This window comes from Lissotriton helveticus, chromosome 2_1 (assembly GCF_964261635.1).
Source record: "Lissotriton helveticus chromosome 2_1, aLisHel1.1, whole genome shotgun sequence".
Classification (NCBI taxonomy): domain Eukaryota; kingdom Metazoa; phylum Chordata; class Amphibia; order Caudata; family Salamandridae; genus Lissotriton; species Lissotriton helveticus.
In genome coordinates, this window is record NC_136059.1 from 1,653,200,033 (window position 1) to 1,653,222,615 (window position 22,583).

The 22,583-nt window shown below is 47.6% G+C and overlaps 1 protein-coding gene across 5 annotated transcripts in view; it reads left to right on the top strand.

The window, feature by feature from the left end:
• The window catches only part of TBCK (TBC1 domain containing kinase), a 1,465,497-nt gene that overhangs the window by 1,215,494 nt on the left and 227,420 nt on the right, over positions 1-22,583 (top strand). For all 5 annotated transcript variants that reach the window (XM_078676605.1, XM_078676609.1, XM_078676607.1 and 2 more), the window contains one exon: positions 11,123-11,282. In XM_078676605.1, coding sequence (XP_078532731.1) covers positions 11,123-11,282 — 160 coding nt within the window. The remainder of the gene's footprint in view (positions 1-11,122; positions 11,283-22,583) is intronic.

A 22,583-nucleotide genomic window follows, 5' to 3' on the forward strand; every position in this document is an offset into this window, starting at 1 on the left:
AGGGCTACGGCCAAGTCCTTGGGCCTCTCGGCCCCGCACCAGCAATCGGCTGCCTTTCATTCCTTTCGTGGCCACGGAAGGGGTGTACCCACACGTGCTGCCAGCCACGCTCCGCAGGGTAATACCCAACGCGGTGGCGGCCGTGGGAACCGCCGTCCTGGCTGTCGGGACAACGGCGAGGTCAGTCCACACCTTCCCCCGCAGCATCCGCCTCAAAACCCTCCTAGTCCGTGCTTTCAGGCCCATGTGACGCCAGTGGGGGGCAGGGTTCGCCATCACCACCTCCACTGGCGTTCCGTCACTTCGGACAGGTGGGTGCTGCAGATCGTCCGAAGGAGCTACTCCCTCCCCTTCGAGGCGACTCCTCCAGCCATGCCACCGCAGAACCACCGTGTATCGGGGGATCATTTGCGACTTCTGCAGGAGGAAGTTACGGCCCTCTTGGCCAAGTGGGCCATCGAACGCATTCCTGGGCCAGAAGTAGGGTGTGGTTGCTACTCCCACTACTTTCTGGTACCCAAGAAAGGCAAAGGGGGCCTACGCCCTATCTTGGACCTAAGGAATGTCAACGGCTTCCTCCGGAAGGAGAAGTTCAAGATGCTGACACTGGCTCAGGTCCTAGCTGCCCTGGACCCAGGAGACTGGATGGTAGCGTTGGACTTGCAGGACGCTTATTTCCACATCCCCGTCCTGCCGGCCCACCGGCGCTACCTGCGGTTCACGGTTGGCCACGAGCACTTTCAGTATACCGTGCTCCCCTTCGGCCTTACCAGCGCCCCACGGGTGTTCACAAAGGTGATGGCGGTGGTCGCAGCTCATCTGCGCAGGTTAGGGGTTTCAGTCTTCCCCTACCTCGACGACTGGTTGTTGAAGGCGGGCTCGCCCCAGACAGTCGTCAGCCACCTCCAGACTACGGCAGATCTCCTGCACCGGCTGGGGTTCTCCATCAATGTGCCGAAGTCACACCTGTGCCCCTCTCAGAAGCTCCTTTTCATCGGAGCGGTTCTCGACTCGGCTCGGTTTCGGGTTTATCCACCCGAGCAGCGGGTCCGGGATATTCAGGCTCTGATTCCCATCTTTCAGCCGTTATCCCGGGTCTCGGTCAGGTTGACGCTGCAGCTTCTGGGGCTGATGGCCTCCTGCATCCTGCTGGTGCATCACGCCAGGTGGCGGATGTGGGCTCTGCAGTGAGACCTGAAGTTTCAGTGGGCCCAGCATCAGGGCAACCTATCCGACCACGTCCTGATCTCGGAGTGCACTGCAAGACAGTTGCAGTGGTGGCTCACGGACCGCGATTGGGTCAGCGGCAGATCCCTCTCCCTTCCCCAACCGGAGCACGTAGTTGTGACGGATGCGTCCCTCCAGGGCTGGGGAGGCCACCTGGGAGAGGCGGAGATCAGAGGCCTCTTGTCTCCGGCGGAGGCCCGGCTCCACATCAACCTGTTGGAGTTACGGGCGATTCGTCTAGCACTGAAAGCATTCCTCCCCTCTGTCCGGGGGAGTGTAGTGCAGGTGTTCACGGACAACACCACCGCCATGTGGTACTGCAACAAACAGGGCGGGGTGGGGTCGTGGACCCTATGCCAGGAGGCTCTGCGCCTCTGGCAATGGCTGGAACGTCAGGGCGTGACCCTGGTGGCTCAACACCTGGCAGGTTCTCTGAACGCCAGGGCGGACGAGCTCAGCCGTCGGTGCATGATGAATCACGAGTGGCGTCTGAACTCTGACGTGGCGCAAGGCCTCTTTCAGCAATGGGGAGAGCCTTGGTTAGATCTATTCGCCACCGAAGAGAACGCGCAATGTCATCAGTTCTGCGCGTTGGAATTTCCCAGGCGGCACTCGCTCGGAGACGCTTTTCGTCGCGAGTGGAGTTGCGGTCGACTGTACGCCTTTCCGCCTATACCACTTCTGCCCAGAGTGCTGAAGAAGATCAAGCGCGACCGGGCCCAAGTCATCCTTGTGGCTCCGGACTGGGCTCGAAGGTACTGGTATCCAGAGCTACTCAGTATGTCAGTCGATCCCCCGGTTTGTCTGCCTCTTCAGGAAGACCTTCTGTCGCGGCAGCAGGGGACGGTCCTCCACCCAAACCTGTCCAGTCTCCACCTCCATGCTTGGAGATTGAGCGGCGACAGTTGAGGCCATTTGACTTGCCTCCTGAAGTCTGTAACGTCATTCTGGCAGCCAGGCATCCCTCCACAAAGTCGGTATACGCCTGCAGGTGGAACAGATTTGTGGCATGGTGCACAGCAAAGGCTGTGGATCCTCTTGCTGCCCCTCTTTCTGAGGTTCTTCTCTTCCTTCTTTCTCTTGCCCAGCAGGGCTCTGCTCTGGGCACTATCAAGGGCTACCTTTCTGCCCTTTCAGCCTTTCTGAGGCTGCCTGATCAGCCTTCTTTGTTCAAGTCCCCTATTGTAAATAGATTTCTAAAAGGCATCACTCACACATTCCCTCCTGTTCCGTTTGTGATGCCTCAGTGGGACTTGAACCTGGTTCTTACGTTTCTGATGTGCGCTCCCTTTGAGCCAGTTCACAACTGTCCTCTTCACCTTCTTACTTTGAAGACTGCTTTCCTGGTTGCCATCACCTCTGCCAGGAGAGTGAGGAGCTCCAGGCCCTTTCTTGTTCTCCACCTTTCCTTTCGGTCCATCCGGACAAAGTGGTGTTGCGTACTAAGCCTTCTTTCCTGCCCAAGGTTGTCACGGCCTTCCACATCGGGCAGTCTATCACCTTGCCAACCTTCTTTCCGCCACCGCATCCCTCTAAAGAGGAAGAGCGGCTCCACCGTCTGGATCCAAAACGTGCGCTCTCATTCTACTTGGATCGCACATGCCAGTTCCGGGTGGATGACCAACTCTTTGTTGGTTACGTGGGCGCTAAGAAGGGGAAAGCGGTACACAAGAGGACCATATCCCGGTGGATCATCTTGTGCATCCAGGCATGTTACTCCTTGGCTAAGAAGGAGCCCCCTGCTGGATTGCGGGCTCATTCCACCCGAGCCACGGCGACTACCACTGCCTTGGGCAGGGGAGTGCCCTTACAAGACATCTGTCAGGCAGCTACATGGGCATCGCTGCACACGTTTGCAAGACACTACTGCCTGGACAGCCAAGTCCGGAGGGATGGCTTCTTTGGCCGTTCCGTCCTCCAGGACTTTCTGGTGTGATTATTGGTTCGCAGACCCACCACCGGGGTTGGTATTGCTGGGGTATCTATTCTAAGGTAAGGAATCTAATACTAACGTGTCTCTTTCAGATGCACAAGTTACTACTTGTGTAACGATATATCTGTAAGAGACATTAGTTAGTATTAGATTCCTTACCGATCCTCCCTGTTCTGCGAACCAATATCTAGGGTTAGGGTTACCCCCTTTCAGGGCCCTAGTTTCAATGGCACCAGTGTTGGTTATTAACATGGCTCTGCGTTTCTGGCGCGGAAAAGCTGTGTCTAAGAACTGATGTCAGCACGCTGAGGCGGCGTCTAAGTACTCCGACGACGTCATCACGGCGCCGACGACGGACGCGGAGCCGCAGACGACGCCTACCGACGCGCAAGGGTACTGCTACGCAAACATTTCCGGATCCAGTCTGACGCCTGGGGATATTCTAAGGTAAGGAATCTAATACTAACTAATGTCTCTTACAGATATATCGTTACACAAGTAGTAACTTGTGCGTTTGGCACACACGTAGCTGGTGTACTCATAAATGTAAACACAAAGAAAGCATCCATTGGCCGCAAGGGTGGTTTTCAGAAAACTTTAGATGAGTGTTATTTTATAAACCTGAACAACAAGAGAGTATATACAACAACAAAAAATAAGCAAGAAGCTCCTATTAAAGGAAATAGCAGTAAAAAGTAGCCACCAGCGCCTATCAGTGCTACATGCGAATAAATCTGCTGTGTCGAGGAAAGGAAAAATGGAGTGCAACCCAGATGAAAAGAAGAACCCTCAGGCACCCTCCGAAGATGGGTAGCCGTTTATCTTCATTGGGTTCTCAAGTTAGTGCATGTGAAAGACATCATACCAAAGAAAGGTGCAAATTAAAATTAGTATAGATCACTCCCTCAACCAACATTTTTAATAGAGGGGTGATTCGAACTCAATTAAAAACAATGTGCAAAAACGGACATCGAGAGTTAAGCAAATTTGAGCTCCCTGTCCTAAAATACGGTCGACATGTTTCAGCTATCTGGTCAGTTTCGACCCAGCATTCCTCAGGACCAGAAATGTAAACTCACCCGACCGGGCAGTACACGCCCTAAAGTGCCTACTCACGGTGGGTGGATATTCACAAAAGACGTATTGATACCCACTTGAGGATCTATGTCTTGTGTAAACCTCTATTCAGCGAGGTGTATGGAATCTGTAAAGAAACCCATAAAACACATTTAAAGAACAGACACTCCTCTGTCATATACATTTTACCAACACTTATTTAAAATTCATTTAGTACTTTCGGACCCTAAAGCTTGCCCTGTGACACAGTCAGAAAAATAAAGTGATGCGAGGTCCCACCACAAAAGAAACTTCAAACATTACCAAAGCTGTTATGCTTAAACAGTATATGTCTACCTTTGCTGTTAGCCTTACTCACTCTGGTAGAATTTGCGTTAATTTTCTAAGTACTTATTTCAAAGATGAACAGTGTAAGTCCCATGTAAAACCTCTGACGTTTGTTCAACCTATGGTCGGGTTTATGGACTTTAAATTTAAAATTAGAAAACAGCAGAAATCCTTCGAGAAATGTGCGCATTCTAGAAAGTCTATGTACACAAATACATTCAGCCTCTTGCACTAGAAACTGAGGTCTCATATTCATTCTAATCATGTCGTATCAAAGTGGCAACTCACTTGGTTGTAATCCCATATTGATCATACGTATAACAAGGTCTGAAACCTTTCTTCATGGGCTGTATTGTAGAGGGAGAATAAGCGAAAGAACAAAAAGGAAAAGTCCTTTAGAATACAACACTCCCTCGACAAGTTGATTACCAAAAGAAGCATATCTACATTAAATATGTCAGGAAATGTTGTTAGCTTATCTCTCCTGAATAGAAAGACTTACTTCGAATCTCCCCAAATGAAGACTCCATGAGACCGTGGTGATGGATATCTTCACGGCAGCATCTGTTAAAAGTTGAACGAGGTTTCAATTTAAGCCTATTGTGATACACTCGTTCTACTCAGTTCAAAAAGCCCCTCACTATCATTAGGAGCCGTTAAAGATTTTATTAGGTACTGTCTTGAGGGAACCGCTAATGTTTTTAATAAGGAATCCTTCGAAAGCACAATACTCGTCACAGGTACAATTCTAAGATGACTAATATGTGTTGCAAACACTCACTCGGTCGAGCGGTAAAAAAGTCTAATAAGCCTCTTATAGTCGTCAAAATAGGGGTTAAGTGCGTGCAATGGCAAAACCACTTACTAGTGAACTGACGACTCCCCGTATTTCCACCTAGGTACGGCTCAGCCACGGCTCTTAAGACGGCTCGGGCCGCGGTTGAGAGCGGCCTTATCACTTCCTGAATGGGCGTGGTCGGCATGACAGAATACCACGTGATCGGGGCAGCAGCACAACATTATAGATTTAAAGGTGCAGTACCACAGTTCACTCACTGCCCTGCACCGTCGTCTTTAATTACGTGAAAAGGTTTATTAGTTAACAGAGACCCATTAACCAATGGCGTCTCTCTCAAATAAAGTGGGAATGTCCTTATAAAAATAACAGAAAAACGTATTTAGTATCTCGTCAAAGGGATTAAATAACCTCAAAATAAATCAATGTACTAAGTAAAGGTTCTATGCATCCGTGGTACCAGAAAATGGAATAATACCGGGGTCCTCGGGGGTAAAGAGAAAATACCCACAGATCATTACACATGTAATCCCCGGCCGAGTGGGATCCGTCCCCTTGTTTAAAATTATTAGACCCAGATGGCACTCGATGTAAGGAAATACCTGGTGACCTCGTTTTAGCGCTTCATCACTGTCCCCCACGGTACCTCATCATTAAGACCTCGCCGATGGGTTGCCAGGCGGTGTACCCACCTTTGCTCCTTTTCAAACAAGGTACTCTCATTACTATATTCCAGATGTTCTATAATCGACCATTTGACATCATTCGGACCATGTCCTTTCTCCAAGTAATGTGCTGTCAATTTGGTTGTATTTCTCTGGCATCTGATATTGCTGCGGTGTTCCCCTATGCGCAGTTTAATTTTTCGCGTGGTCATGCCCACATAAAGGAGCATACAGGGGCACACTATCAGGTAAACCACATTGCATGTGTTGCAGTTTGTATGACTCCTCAGATGCCAGGTTGTTCCTTCTTCTAGAGCCAACGTTTTGGTTGCTGTTGTCAGGTGGCAAACACTACACCCTCCACATGGGTAATGTCCCACTACCGGAGGTAATCCCCAAGTGGAGAGAACATTCGCATCCCGATTGGTAACCTTTCTCTCAGTGGGGCGAGTCCGTACAAGTGCATCCTTGAGGCTCTTCTCTCGTTTGTAGGAGAAAAGCGGTTTTTGCCATTGAAGGCCATTACTGGTCAGAATTCGCCATTGTTTATTTATTGTCCAACTCACTATGTTTGAGATGTTGGAATACGTGGTGACACATGTCAGTGGGGTTTCAGGTTCTTCCTCTCTTACATTTTCCTCTAATAGGGCTTCACGGTTTTGATTTCGTGCTCGCTTGCAACTTTTCTTCAGATTTGGCGCTGGATATCCTCTATGCGAAAGTTTCTTCGTCAAATCATTGGCCTGGTTCTTAAAATCAGTGATATTACTGCAGTTCCTACGAATGCGTAGGTACTGGCCAAATGGGAGATTTTCCCGCAAGGGACGTGGATGAAAACTGGTGAAATGCAGTAGATTGTTCTTACTGGTCGGTTTATAGTATGTTTTGGTAGTGAGGTAGTCACCAGTCCTGGTGATTGTCACATCCAAAAATTCAATGCTGTCCCTGCTATGATGGTGAGTGAACCTTAAATGGGGATCACAAGTATTTACCCAATCAAAGAAGGCCAGTAAGCTCTCCTCTGACCCTTTCCATATTAGCAGCACATCGTCAATGTACCTCTGCCACAGGATAACATTGAGAGTGTAAGGGTTGGTATTTGCTAAGATGTGGGTTTTTTCAAAGTTATGAACGTAAAGGCCAGCTATGCTTGGGGCAAAAGTACTGCCCATAGATGTACCAGTCTTTTGCAAAAACAACTCATTTTATATTGAAAAAAATTCCGTTTTAATGCTAGAGTGGCACAATCAATGACAAATGTTTTGGAGGTGTTATAATCCCAAGGGGTTTCATCCAAAACATCCGCCAGAACCTTCAAGGTAGCATCTTGAGGAATACAGGTGTAAAGACTCTCTATGTCTAGAGAGACTAAAAAGCAGGGTTCCTCTGGCAGTTTGACAGTTAGGAGCATTGACAGTAAGCTCTTTGTATCCTTGATATAAGTACTTGTGGACTGTATCAAGGGCTTAAAGAAAAAGTCGCAATATTTGGACAAGGGTTCTAACAAGGACCCTATACCCGCCACTATGGGTCGTCCTGGGGGAGGAAGACGGTTCTTATGTGTTTTGGGTAAGCAGTAAAAATATGGGACCTTCCCTTCAGAATTTATCAGGAAATCGGCTTCGTGCTTACTTATACAATTATCACGTTCTGCAGTCATCACTAACTCCACAATCTCATCCTTGAGGGTGGCAGTAGGGTCTTCCGTAAGGACTGTATAGCTCGAAGTATCACTGAGAAGTCGTCTACACTCAGCATCGTAAGCAACAGTATCCTGTATAACAATGCCCCCGCCTTTGTCGGCACTCTTAATCGTTATATCGGGATCATTTCTCAATGATTCGATTGCTTTATATTGTGCTCCAGAAAGATTTTTGAATGTTGTAGGTTCTTCCACTAGTTTAACTTCCCGGAACACTGCCTGTTCAAAGGCAATTAGTTCTGCAGGAACTAAATGTGCAGGGGGGGTAAAGGAAGATCTATTTCTGAAGTTCGTATCGCTGTTGTTGATTTGACTGTCTGTTGACTCACGACTTGCAAAACAAGCTTTCAAACGTAATTTTCTGAAAAACTCAGTAAGTTCACACAAAAGTTTGAAGCGATCGAGTCGTGCTGATGGTATAAAGCCTAATCCTTTCTCCAAAACTGATTGTTCATCCATATTCAGAACCCTACTCGACAAGTTAGTCACTAAGCGTATGTGTTGCTGGGACCCGCTCTCTGTTCCTGTGTCTTGCTGCGTGTGTTGTCTCCCACCACCTCCGGTGTCTGCCAGTGCACTTGATTCCCTCCCCGTCTCTTCCCCCGACCTCTCTGACCAAACCCTAAAAAATGTGGGGGATACATATTAGGTTGATACTGAGGGGGTGGTGGGGGTGGGGCAAAATGCGGATTCCAACTCATTTGTGGTGGAAAAGGTGCTGGGGGATACGGATAAGGCTGAAAATCGCCATGTCCAAATTGTGGATACGGGGACCAGTTGGAATAGTTCTGTGCTCTTCTGCCCCGTCCCCTTCCCCTTTGTTTATTGGGATAGGTACCTGTGCTAGACCCACTGGAATTCGAATCATCGGAAGCGTCAGAGTTATAATTAGTACGGTCTAAAGGTTTATACTCTGCACTTGCATAGGGGTACACTTTTTCAAATGCCCACTTTTTCAAATCTTTCTGGAACTGTTGAATCTTAGACTGAGCTAAGTTATCTTTATATTCAGTCAGTTCCTTATTAAACTCTTCTAGTTTTTTCTTGAAGCCCGTTACTGTGGTCTTAATGTGGGCTTCCGTTGCCTGTATCTCGATGAGAAGGGTCTCCGAAAGCCGTAAGGCAGTTTTTATAATCAAGAGAGCCCAATCATGAGTACAGTGCCAAGCTATTTGGGCCCACTCCTTTCTAAATGTACTGTCCTCTAAGAAGATTCGCGGTGCATTATTCACTAGAAGACCTTTAGGGGCAATTTTATTAGTTAAGTATTCCTTCATCATAGTGCCGTGCAATATGGTTCTAATCCTGTTCTTTTTTTGTTCACCTAATTTTTCCCAATCCGAGGTTTGAGATATTGTACTGGCCACCAAAGGGTCTGCAAACAACGTAAGGTCACTGAGAATGGCATCTGCCTCTTCTCTCGAAAAGGAGAGACCTGAGTCCTCCATTGTGGTCAAATGACTGCTGTAATTTCTCGAAGGGAAATCTGAAGTTCAAAAAGGGAAAACGTTTATATAATTCCCTTTCAAAACAATGTTTGATCTCTCGCAGCTACACGCTGCCAAACATGTATCAACAACTAGAGAGAGAGGGCTAGTACAAATACTCTCCTGCCCCTGGGGTAGAACAAACCTGAACAACAAGAGAGTATATACAACAACAAAAAATAAGCAAGAAGCTCCTATTAAAGGAAATAACAGTAAAAAGTAGCCACCAGCGCCTATCAGTGCTACATGCGAATAAATCTGCTGTGTCGAGGAAAGGAAAAATGGAGTGCAACCCAGATGAAAAGAAGAACCCTCAGGCACCCTCCGAAGATGGGTAGCCGTTTATCTTCATTGGGTTCTCAAGTTAGTGCATGTGAAAGACATCATACCAAAGAAAGGTGCAAATTAAAATGAGTATAGATCACTCCCTCAACCAACATTTTTAATAGAGGGGTGATTCGAACTCAATTAAAAACAATGTGCAAAAACGGACATCGAGAGTTAAGCAAATTTGAGCTCCCTGTCCTAAAATACGGTCGACATGTTTCAGCTATCTGGTCAGTTTCGACCCAGCATTCCTCAGGACCAGAAATGTAAACTCACCCGACCAGGCAGTACACGCCCTAAAGTGCCTACTCACGGTGGGTGGATATTCACAAAAGACGTATTGATACCCACTTGAGGATCTATGTCTTGTGTAAACCTCTATTCAGCGAGGTGTATGGAATCTGTAAAGAAACCCATAAAACACATTTAAAGAACAGACACTCCTCTGTCATATACATTTTACCAACACTTATTTAAAATTCATTTAGTACTTTCGGACCCCAAAGCTTGCTCTGTGACACAGTCAGAAAAATAAAGTAATGCGAGGTCCCACCACAAAAGAAACTTCAAACATTACCAAAGCTGTTATGCTTAAACAGTATATGTCTACCTTTGCTGTTAGCCTTACTCACTCTGGTAGTGTTATTTTATGACTATTCCTGTAGTCAAAAGCAGTTTGACCAAATGTATGTTCATATTAGTGAGGTCAAATATGATCATTCTAAAATGCACATTATTCTATCCTTATTGGACTAAACTTCGATTTGAAACATTTCCGTTATGAACGATTTCTTTGAAGCTGTGAGCTTTTCTGAGCTTCTTCAAAGCCTCCAAGATGAATCTAACTGGAGACTACCTTCCAAGTGGCAGTCCCCCACACTTTTAACTCTGCTTGAAACCAGAGACAATGTGATTTTTTTTGTGTACACTGCTGTTTTCTCATGTATATGTCAGACTTCCATACATACCAGGAGATATCCTTCTGTCTTCTTATATGACATGTACTGCTTGCAGAGTTGAAGAACCTGGATGAGATGCACATGCAACATTTTATGATAGGCACTTTGAAAATTCGTCAGGAGTCATTGTGCCTGGCTGGAAAACTACCAAGGATTTGGCTTTCTAGAGATTAAAAATATTGATGTCTGTGATTGTATAGAAACATGTCCTTATCTCTGAGATTTGAAGGGCAACTTTAGGTCCCACCATGTAAGGACTAATGTCTGAATTCAAGCTCAGGGATTGGTAGTGGTGTGAGCTATCATACATTTTAAATTGTACTTGTCAATGTTAGGTCTAGCCAGTGACTAGTGCAAGGTTTCTATACGTTATTAGTAAAGATAAGCCTTATGGGTGCAAGGGTAACATGGTGCTAAAAGAAAAGCGTTGTTGGGGTGTGGGGGGACGTTTGTGTGATGGGTAGACATGGCAGTTTTCTATGATGATCTCAATTGTGAGCTTTGATCTTTGTTCATGTTTTGCTGCTGGTTATTTGCTTCCACTGATAGCTGCTCTCCAACTGCCTGTCTGTATAACGTTCTACACACATCCTAGTGGCTTTTCCTTAACTGTTGTATTCAGCTTTAATCGGGGCCATATTCCAGGAAGCATCAATATTCCTTATGGTTCTGCTTTCAATGCAGAGGGAGAACTAGTCCAGTGTCCTTCCACAGCCACACTCCAGAGCTTCAGAGGAAGAGTGATTGTAGTGGTAGGCAATGTGGCTCCGAACACAGCAGAGGTAAGTCAAACAATATGATCAACTTCTTTGAGCATGCATGGTGTAAATTTCATGCAATATGATCGACCTCTTTTGTCATGCATCGCGCACATTTATGTTCATTGCTGTTTTCAGCTGTAGAAAGTTATATAATGCATAAAACAAACAAAAATATAGGGACTGTATTTCAGGGCCATTAACAATGGTTCATCATGGCAAATGACCAATTCTTGAGATACCTCCAGGTGAGACAGATTATTTTCGGATACTCTGAGTTAAACTTTCTGAAGTGGAGGTTGAGACCCCGCTGGAATACATGGTACTTCTGATGGATACATCTACCTCTGGATTCCTCACCTTTTGAATATCCCAATGCACCTGCATTCCATGGAAACATTTCATTACAGCTCTCTCACGTCGCAGAGGACCCCACAATGCTAGGGCTCTGCATGTGAATCCACATGACTTCTCTGGAGCCTTAGAAAACCCTCGTCGGCCTGCTGAGGTCAGTTCCCTTTTTCCACGCCTTCAATGCGTAACGTTTTTTCCCTAGGCTCTCCTTAGGTCTAGGAAGTCTTGCAACATTTTGTCCAGGAAATAGCAACGTTGTTGCAGGGGAAGAACGTCACCTCCGGGTAATTTAGAATTCAAGCCCTGCAGAGAAAGTGAAAATCAGATGTTGATTACTGACCCACATGGCTAGTGCCTTTACTGTCTATTTTCAGATCATGACGTCGAGACTAAGCATGGGCGTAAAATCCGTTCCGTTCGCGGAATTTGCAGATTTTCTGCAATTTCGCGGTCCGCGAATCTCGCGAAATTGCAGGAAAATCCGCGAAATCGCGTGCTGGACGAATTTTCAAAAACTGAAGTACATGAAGCACTTACAGGGTTACAGCAGGTGCCCAAGTTGAAGCTAATTTCTTTGTAACCATTTACAAAATGGTTACAAATAAATTAACTTCGACTTGGGCACCTGCTGTAACCCTGTAAGTGCTTCTTGAGCGGTGCCTCCAGAGTTGTTGCCTACTTGCAACTATTATCTGACCCAGCTCTGACCCTCGAAGCAGGGTCAGAGAATAGTTACAAGTATGACACAATGCTCCAGGCTGTCACAAGAATTAAGCCACAACAGGAAGCACTTACAGATAAGGAAGCAGGTGCCGGACTTGAAGCTCAAATTCAGTAACACATTAACCAGCCCCCGGTTGAGGCTGGGCAGGTGTGCTTTCTCCCCATAATCTACAGTGGTGAACCAGAGGGTGCTGTGATGAACCAGAAGGTGCAGTTGTGAACCAGAGGGTGGCAGTGGTGAACCAGAGGGTGGCAGTGATGAACCAGAGGGTGGCAGTGATGAACCAGAGGGTGGCAGTGGTGAAACAGAGGGTGGCAGTGGTGAACCAGGGGGTGCTGTGATGAACCAGAGGGTGGCAGTGATGAACCAGAGGGTGACCGTGGTGAACCAGAGAGTGACAGTGGTGAACCAGAGGGTGGCAGTGGTGAACCAGAGGGTGACAGTGATGAACCAGAGGGTGGCAGTGATGAACCAGAGGGTGGCAGTGGTGAACCAGAGGGTGGCAGTGGTGAACCAAAGGGTGGCAGTGGTGAACCAGACGATGGCAGTGGTGAACCAGAGGGTGGCAGTGATGAACCAGAGGGTGGCAGGGGTGAACCAGAGGGTGGCAGTGGTGAACCAGAGGGTGCTGTGATGAACCAGAAGGTGGCAGTGGTGAACCAGAGGGTGGCAGTGGTGAACCAGAGGGTGGCAGTGGTGAACCAGAGGGTGGCAGTGATGAACCTGAGGGTGGCAGTGGTGAACCAGAGGGTGGCAGTGGTGAACCAGAGGGTGGCAGTGATGAATCAGAGGGTAACAGTGGTGAATCAGAGGGTGACAGTGGTGAACCAGAGGGTGACAGTGGTGAACCAGAGGGTGACAGTGGTGAACCAGAGGGTGACAGTGGTGAACCAGAGGGTGACAGTGGTGCACCAGAGGGTGACAGTGGTGAACCAGAGGGTGGCAGGGGTGAACCAGAGGGTGGCAGGGGTGAACCAGAGGGTGGCAGTGGTGAACCAGAGGGTGGCTGTGATGAACCAGAGGGTGGCAGTGATGAACCAACCAGAGGGTGACAGTGATGATCCAGAGGGTGACAGTGATGATCCAAAGGGTGGCAGTGGTGAACCAGAGGGTGGCAGTGGTGAACCAGAGGGTGGCAGTGATGAACCAGAGGGTGGCACTGGTGAACCAGAGGGTGCTGTGATGAACCAGAGGGTGGCAGTGATGAACCAGAGGGTGACAGTGATGATCCATAGGGTGGCAGTGGCGAACCAGAGGGTGGCAGTGATGAACCAGAGGGTGGCAGTGATGATCCAGAGGGTGGCAGTGGTGAACCAGAGGGTGGCAGTGATGAACCAGAGGGTGGCAGTGATGAACCAGAGGGTGGCTGTGGTGAACCAGAGGGTGGCTGTGGTGAACCAGAGGGTGGCAGTGGTGAACCAGAGGGTGGCAGTGATAAACCAGAGGGTGACAGTGGTGAACCAGAGGGTGGCAGTGGTGAACCAGAGGGTGGCAGTGATGAACCAGAGGGTGGCAGTGATGAACCAGAGGGTGGCAGTGATGAACCAGAGGGTGGCAGTGATGAACCAGAGGGTGGCAGTGGTGAACCAGAGGGTGGCAGTGGTGAACCAGAGGGTGGCAGTGATGAACCAGAGGGTGGCAGTGGTGAACCAGAGGGTGCTGTGATGAACCAGAGGGTGTTGTAATGAACCAGAGGGTGGTAGTGATGAACCAGAAGGTGGCAGTGATGAACCAGAGGGTGACAGTGATGAACCAGAGGGTGGCAGTGGTGAACCAGAGGGTGCTGTGATGAACCAGAGGGTGGCAGTGATGAACCAGATGGTGACAGTGGTGAACAAGAGGGTGACAGTGGTGGCCCAGAGGGTGGCAGTGATGAACCAGGGGGTGGCAGTGGTGAACCAGAGGGTGGCAGTGATGAACCAGAGGGTGGCGCTGCTAAACTGCCCGGGAGCCCTGTGGGTGTGAGCCCCCGCACTACTGAGCTGCCCAGGGGTTTTGAGCCCACGCGCTACTGAACTGCCCCGGGGCCCAGTGGTTGTGAGCCCCCGTGCTGCTGAACTGCCCGGAGCCCCCTCAGTGTGAAAATCATTTGTGCTCAATTGCCTGGAAGCCCTCTGGGTGTGAGCACACATTGTGCAAAGTGCCCCCCTGCCCCCAGTACATATATACCCGTACCGCACAGCACCATTATACTCTTGCACCATGAAGTCTGGTGCCTGGATGCTCCTGATCCGTGTAGGTGGTACCACCGTCTGGTGCAGTCAAAATGTAAAGTCATAAATTGCTACACAGCACCAATAAACACGTGTCCCCCCTGGCACCTGTATGCGCATGTACCAGGCGTGGAGCACCCGCATGCCACTGCACTCTACTGCCCAGCGCCAGCATATGCCTGTACCGGGCAGTTTAGTATGAGATGGGACATTGTCCAGCAGCAGCAGCTGCATGCGCCTTCACCCACTGAGCAGGATCAGAATGGCTTTGTACCAACACGCGCAGCAGAGGTATCTTGGACATCTTGGATTCTGGGGTCCTGTGCCAAACGTATTTTTGCATCCATGAGTTTCCCGAGCGCCATCCCCGTGGGGCTCCTGTGACCAGGAGGCTGCTTTCTCCTCATCCGCTGCTCTGCTCGGTCTCTGTCCCTTTATAAACAAGATGTATGTGAACTCGCATAGAAGCCCCGCCCGTTTGGCCCCGTCCACCACACACTAGCGGTATGAAACGTCTTCCCGCCCGTCCCCACTATAATGGCCAGCTCACTCAAGGTACCTCGGCGCCTTTTGGCGCGCTGGCAAAGATACAGGTACACGTGGTCACATATTTGTGCAAATGGCACATAAAGCCGCAAGTTCGCGGGAAAATTCGCGAACTCGCAGATTTTTTTTGCCATTTCGCACGAATTCGCGGACCGCGAATTCGCAAATTTCGCCCATACTTAGTCGAGACCTGTTCTACATTCCAGAAGATGAATCCTAAGGCTTTTAAGGATAGGGAGGCAAAGCTGTTTAAGGCCAAGGCAAGAAGGGAATCAAGAGGGCGTCAGAAGTCTCATCCTCGATCGGAGTTGCCACCTCCCCATTCTTTGAAGACCTCCAAAAAGAAGCACAAGAAGAAGTGGGGTTCTGATTCTGGACGTCGCTCTTCGAAGGATGTTTCCAGAAGTCGGTGTCCCCAGCACCAAGGGCTCATGAAGAAAGAGGTGAGATCTTTCTGACTCCTCCTCCTGGTGTGGCTCCAGCATCGCCTTGGAGTCCAAGTGCGGTGATTCCACCTAGGAGGCCTGAGCCGTAATCGGTATCAAGTCCAGTTCTTCCTCCACCTCCACCAGCAGGAGTATCTGGTCCTCTCGACTCCAGAGTCCGATCTGTCGAGTTCCCGAAATGCTAAGTATCATTTTTTGATGGTCTGGGACTCCATCCGGTGTACTTGCGGGACCCATTTGCTTATTTTTTGTAGCTTTCCTGGCACACTACCAGCAGGCACTGTTTTATATCACTTATGTTGATTACTCCGTTAACTTGGCCTCTGCTGACACAGAGAAAGGCGAACCCGTGCCCATTAGAAGGGCTGCGGCTGGAATCCCCAGCTACGACCTCTCCGGCGTAGACTGGATCAATGCTGGCGCTGCATCACCTGTTCCAGTTCCTCAGCCATCTGGGCCTGAAACTCCGACGCAATTGCCGACATTGCCGGCGCCGCCTCCAACGGCATCAGTTTTGAAATTGAGGTCTAAAAGAGAAGCCCAGAGGCTTTTGGAGGAGGAACGGTATTTTTTGATAGGAAATCAGGATCTGAAGGAAGGGGAGATAGGAAGGGGAGATAGTGTCCTTGGATCCTGAGGTTGAAGGCTTGGAGGTGGCAAGTGGCCTTGATACTTCTCCAGAGTGTGAGTTGTTGTCCTGAAAGGGTATTGCTCTTCCAAAGGTCACGTCCTATAATTCTGTAATTAGAAAAGCAGCAGTGTTGTTGGAGTTGCATTTGTCTTCTTCTGAATTAAAATCCAATTTGTTGACAGAGGTGCTTCATTCATCCACATCGTCAACTGAGCCTTTGTTACCTTTTAATGAGGCCCTTACTGAGCCTATTCTTGATGTTAGGCAGAAACCTATGGTGAGGCACCCTGCACTCGGTCCAGGCAACCCTTAGGGATAGTAGAGGTGGTCCCTGATAACCAGAGCTCTCAAGGGGTTGCTGTGGAGAGCAGCTAAGGCTTAATCAGGAGGGTGTAAAGCGGCTAAATTACCACACAGCCAGTCAGCAAAGCTTACTCAGAAGAAAGAACCACACCAGTGTTAAAAAAATATTTTGTATTTGTTATACACTAGCACTAAAACTAATTTGGTATATCTCCTACCTGGAGCTATCAATACAGAATAAAATATACTTAAACACAGGTAAGTAAAGCACATAAAACACATGGTCCCCTATGGGGGGGGGGGGGAAACCATATACTAAGAAAATGGAATGCGAGGTAAGTATCCTAACGAGACAACCACCGAGGGATCTGTGGACCAGGGGAAGCAAGAAAGCACCAAAGATGAGTAGCTAGTATTCCTGAGGCACCTGGATGCAGAGGTGATAGCCCAGGTCAACGTCCATAGGATAATATGGGGAAGTCGCGGTTGGACTTTTAAGGATCAGGACCCTTCCCAAAGGACCTAGAGGAAACCTGTTGGAACCAGGGAAGTGTAGGACACCACCACCCGTGGATACCCAGAGAACCAGAATACTTACACCAGGGATCCTGGGTGCGAAGTTGTGTCAGAACCACCCGTTGAAGTCAATGGAGGGTCTTGGTTGTCCAGCTGCTACAAAGTCTCATGGAACAGGTCAGTGGAACCCAGGCATGGATTCTGAATGAGGAGTATCTGCAAACAGAGGGGACAGAGTCCAAACCATCCGGAGGCGTCCAGGAGGAGCAGGAACATGATGCCAGCTCTTGTCAGAGATAGTTTGCTATAGCATGGGGGTCTTGAAGAGGCAGCTGTGGAGCCCTGGCAACGCAGAAACATAGGAGCCATCCACGAGCTGTCCCACGCTGGTCGAATAATGCAGGATGGTCAGTGACCAGCAGGACCACCAACAAGCCTTGGAAAATGCAACAGATGTGTTGCAGGAAACCATGCTTAGTTGCAGACCTGGCAACATCTATGGAACTCACCCCACAAGGGTAAGTCAGGGCCCGCCCTCAGCATGCAGGAGAGCCATCAGGAATTGATAGAGACCCCAGGAGACCCTCTGGCAGCAGGCACGGGGAGTCGCAGGGAGGCCTTGGCAGCGCACTGAAGAGGATGCCCACACCGTTGGAGATTCATGGAGGATGCCATTCTTGAGGCTGTGTGATGCTGAGGCTTCTTGGAGCTTGATGCTCTTCGGTCAAGAAAGTCAACAAGCCTTGTTAGTGGCAAACTGACGCAGTGCACCGGGATGCGGTTCCAGTTGGCTGGAGAGGGATTACAGTCCCCCAAGTTGCAGGGAATACTTCTCAGGTCTCTGGAGAGCCAACAAACTACAACCTGTGTTATAGAGCCGGGAGGTGTCCATGGGACAGCAGGAGCCACAACCCTTGCATTGAGGTGCCTGCAGATGCAAGGGAGTTACTCCTTCACTCCAAGGGAGATTGCTTCTTGCTATCTTGATGCAGATAGTCGTGGGAGACTCAGGAGGATGTACAGCCACAGACGTTGCAAAACTTGGAAGAGCACGGAGACAAAGTTGCATTAGGAACCTTCCTACCAGCAGCAGTCTTTGTTTTGTTCCTGGCTCGGTCCAGCAGCAGAGTTCTGTGCCCAACAGCAGAAGATTCCTTAGCCACATCTTCAGGGGAAGCCAATTGTTCTTTCAGATCAGATACCATGTAAGAAGGACATTGGGAATGACAGAAAGATTCGCTTTATAGCACAATATACTACCCACAGTGATGAGATCTTTAGGTTGTTCAAACGCAATTGGCATTAACTACCAGACATTTTCAGCCTTAAGCGCTCAATTAGCAATAATCCGTCTATCACATATAGGAGAGGTTCCACCCTTAGTAACAGACTCTGCCCCAGCTATGTCACTACTACTGAAAGAAGAGGCATGTGGCTCCCGGAAAAGCCCACTGGGTTCTACATTTGCAGCTCCTGCAACATCTGCAAATTTGGGGTAAACAAGACTAAGGATTTCAGCCACAATGGATCTACCTCGTACATGCATGATCACACAGTTTTTAAACTGCAATACGACTTATGTAATATATGTAATTGGGTGCCCATGCAATTTGATTTATGTTGGCAGTACTAAGAGAAATCTTAAGCTCCGGATTCAGGACCATCGGAGGGGACCTGAAATACCCTCTGGCAGAACATTATGTTAAAACTCACCCTGGAAAAAGCACTTTCTGGTTCCATGGCTTTGATCAGGCTGACTCAGGACAGAGGGGTGGAGGGAGTTTCACCTTAGACAGTGCGAAGCCAAGTGGATATGCAAATTACGCTCTATTACACGTGGTCACAACACTGATAATGAGATGCATTTTTTCCTTAATGATAATCCATGATGTTTATCATCTGCTGCCCCATAACAGTGAATGTTCAATCACCATGTCATTTTTATTCCTTTTAGCTATCCACACCAGTTGGTACTGACAGTCATTTCTATGTCCCTTTATCACACCACTGGTAGCTTTTCTTGAGAACTATCTTTTCTGATATTTTACTGCCTATTTTTACAGAAAGACTGACCATTATGGATGAGTTGTCATCTTTACACAATCCCTTTTAATATTTAGAAATGACACCTCAGATGCTCATTGCATAACCCTAATTGAACTGGTTTTCCCCTACATTTAGGGTTTTGATTATTTTTTATGTCAACTCGTTTGTAAAACCATCTGTTAATGATGACCATGTTAGGGTCTTATGTGTTTCCCCACACTTGCCCTCTAGTCTTTCCTACTGTCCTATTACACCTTCTCCTAAATCCCATCTGTTCTTGTGCTTTCTAAGTATTATATGTTTAATGTGCCTTTATCTTTGGCCCGCTCTGTACACTACATACAGCTGCGGTTGACTCGGCATGTGACCTTTGTATGTCACTACTGATTTGTTTCTTTTTGTAATAATTTTTGGCATGGAGGTTTAGTTGGATGAACCCAGCATTTCTCCTTTTTCTTCTAGTATCCCTGCTAATTTCCTTTTGGACAGGGCACACTTGCCGGTGCGAATTCGCCTTCGTCTGGGTTAGTAACCAAACCTCTTAACAAGTGAATTGCTTGGTTGCATTGTTGACCTTTACTGGGCGCGGCAGACACGCCTACCTATTCAACGTGAAGCCATCCTACAGTGTGGTCTTGGCTCGGCTTCACACTGTGGATTTTTCCAACACCCACTCCATTATGGCAGCCATCCTGGCGATTGCTCCTCGATCAATTCTCTCACTATGATCTTTATCTTATGGTAAACTTTTCATTCACCCTCCGTGACATTTTCATTAAGACTCACTTCCATCCGCGATTTATGGTCTATGCCTTCTTTTTCACCCTCCTACTCACACTTGAATGGTGGGTAGATTAGCCACGCCCCTTCGGGAAGTTAGGCTTCAAAAGGGAACCTGGCGCGAACAGCCTCTTTTAGCGACACCCAGATGAATAGTCGACATTGGAGAGGTAAGGTGGATGAGGGGTGAATGGATTTTGGTGTTTGCCGTCACAACTAGGGGCTTTCTTAGCAGAGTTTGTGTCTCTGTTACGGATACTTAGGGGGGCCAGAGCTGATTGGCTTGAACGTGCGCTTTGGGGGCAGCACCATTCAAGTGTTCTCTCCGCCCTATGGGCGACTTGTGTATCCCTTCCCCTACTTAGGTTGTTTAATTGCTGTGGCACCGGAAATATTTCTTGGGTCCTCCCATGTCCCGTGTTTACGATCTTAACATCGGTGACACTGACTTGTTCATTTGTATTTTATTTGAACTTCACGCTTACACGGTTTAGTGGCTCCAATTGTTACCATTGTGGATATTAATAATTTTTCTGCTAATGCTGTGGGGGCACTTTTCAGCTATGTCATCTATGATGATACCTGTTATCTACAGGGGGGGTGGGATGTTTACAGGCCCGTACTTCTGTGCCTTCCGCTTCACCATGCATACACAGTGGTCTCCTTTCAAACTTGATATTTGGCCGACCCCAATGTGTGTTACCTTTGCGCAGCAACTGCTGCTCAATAGGAGTATTGTGTGTTTTCTTCTTATGCCTCATTAATCTCCTACAAAAATTAATTTTATTGATTAGGATCAACTTAGTCCCTTCTCATTTTTTCCTTTGGAATTTAGAGTTTTGCTTTTAGGCCGGATCGGGCCTTGGGAATTCCCACTTTGCATCCAGTGTTACTACTTGGAGCACCAACCTTGGACATTCTCTATATTACCTTTGTTTACCTCGCTTCATCTAAGGTGAGGCCCCATTACCTTTGACTTTGAACCATAATTTAACCTTTGTTTACAGTCTTAAGACCCAATTTTCTCATTTGTTTATGGAGTATAGATCTTTGGTCATAGGCCGGACCTGGTCCTGTGATTTTAGTGTTCTACGCCCAGTGCATTTACCTGGAGCGCACTTCTGTGTTATATTTCTTCATTACCGCTAAGATACTCGCTTTATTCATGGTGAGATTGTAAATTCACTTTATTGACGGGAAACCTTTCCATTGTTCCCTCCCCCAATTTTTTATTCATAGGCTCAATTATGTTTTTTTTTTAATGAAGACCGCCTTTTTTACCCCCGTTTGTTTTTACTCCTCTCTTCCATTCTCATTTACATTTTTTCCTTGGTATTAAAACACCGATTCAACTGTCAATAATTGAGTACCTAGACAGATCTATTCTTTTTCCCTCCTCTATTGAGAGCCTCTTTTATCTTCCCAATAACCTTCCTGGTTATTCCTTGCATGCGTTCTTATGTTCTTTCCCCCTTCTTCACACAACATTACCCATACACAGCCTGGGTGTCTCCTTTTCCTATTTTTCTATGGAAATAATAGTTTCCTGTGTTAATAGCATGTTTAGGATTGCTTGCCCTGTTTTTATGTCCTTCATGCACTCCATGGAGTGCCATGCAGTGCAGCTTTTTCTCCCACTCATTATTGGATTGTGCTGTAATGTTTAGTATGTTTTGTTTCTTCTTCTGATTTTGATATTAATGTTGGTCTTATTATGTTCTGCCTTTCCAGTCCTGCTTTTTGTTTTCTTCCTTCTCTCTTTTTATATTTAATTTTTATACTCTGTAATCTTTATATTTCCTTTGATTAAGTATTACTCTGTCATTTTTCAGCCCTGATACAGTTCTCCATGTGAGAACTAAACGCGTTGGCGGAGTGTAATACTCCTATATCGTGTTAATCAATTGATTTGAAATAAAGACTTTTTGAAACACTATACCAATTCTCTGGACTTCATTACCTGGCGCATGCCCACCCCTTGCTACATTTAAGATCTGGAACACAGAGGCATTACTTGACGGCTGATGCCGGGCTTGTTGCAAAAGACCTTTACTATATATGAAACTGGCGTGAGGTGCAGAAATAACAGTTCACCGTTCAATTTCTCTTTTTATTTTGAAGCCAATTGTTCTTGAAGAGGAAGTTCGGACGAATAAAAGGACCCACCCACATGGGAGCCCTTAAGGAACCCAGGAAAGGGAATGGTCGTCCAATGCGATGACCCACCTATCAGGGGGGGTCAGGGACACTACTCTGCAGGACTGGCCAGTCCGATGCTTCCAGGAGCCTCTGCTCATCTAAGATTCAAGATGGCAGAATCAAGTGGCCACCTGGAGGAGCTCTGGGCACCTCCCAGGTGAGGAGCCAGACAAGAGGCGGTCACTCCCCTGTCCTTTCAGTAGTTTTGCACCATTATGTAGCTGGACATCTCGACTTGGTCAGTGTCCATTACATACCTTAAAATGGCTTCCCTGCACTTATGAAGCCAGAGAATGGACTACGGGGTTTGTAGAAGTGTCCCTGCTTGTGCAGGGGCGCCCTCACACTTAGAGGCCTACCTTAGGGGTGACTTATAGGTTTAAAGTGCAGTGACCGGGATATAAAGAAAACTTGATAAATAAAGTGAAAGGTTCATGCACCAATTCATGCAGGCTGCAATTGCAGACCTGCAAACAGTTTTCATGGGCTCCCATGGGTGGCATAATACATTCTGCAGCCCATGGGAGACATCTGGTGTACCAATGCCCTAGGTACCTTGGTACCATA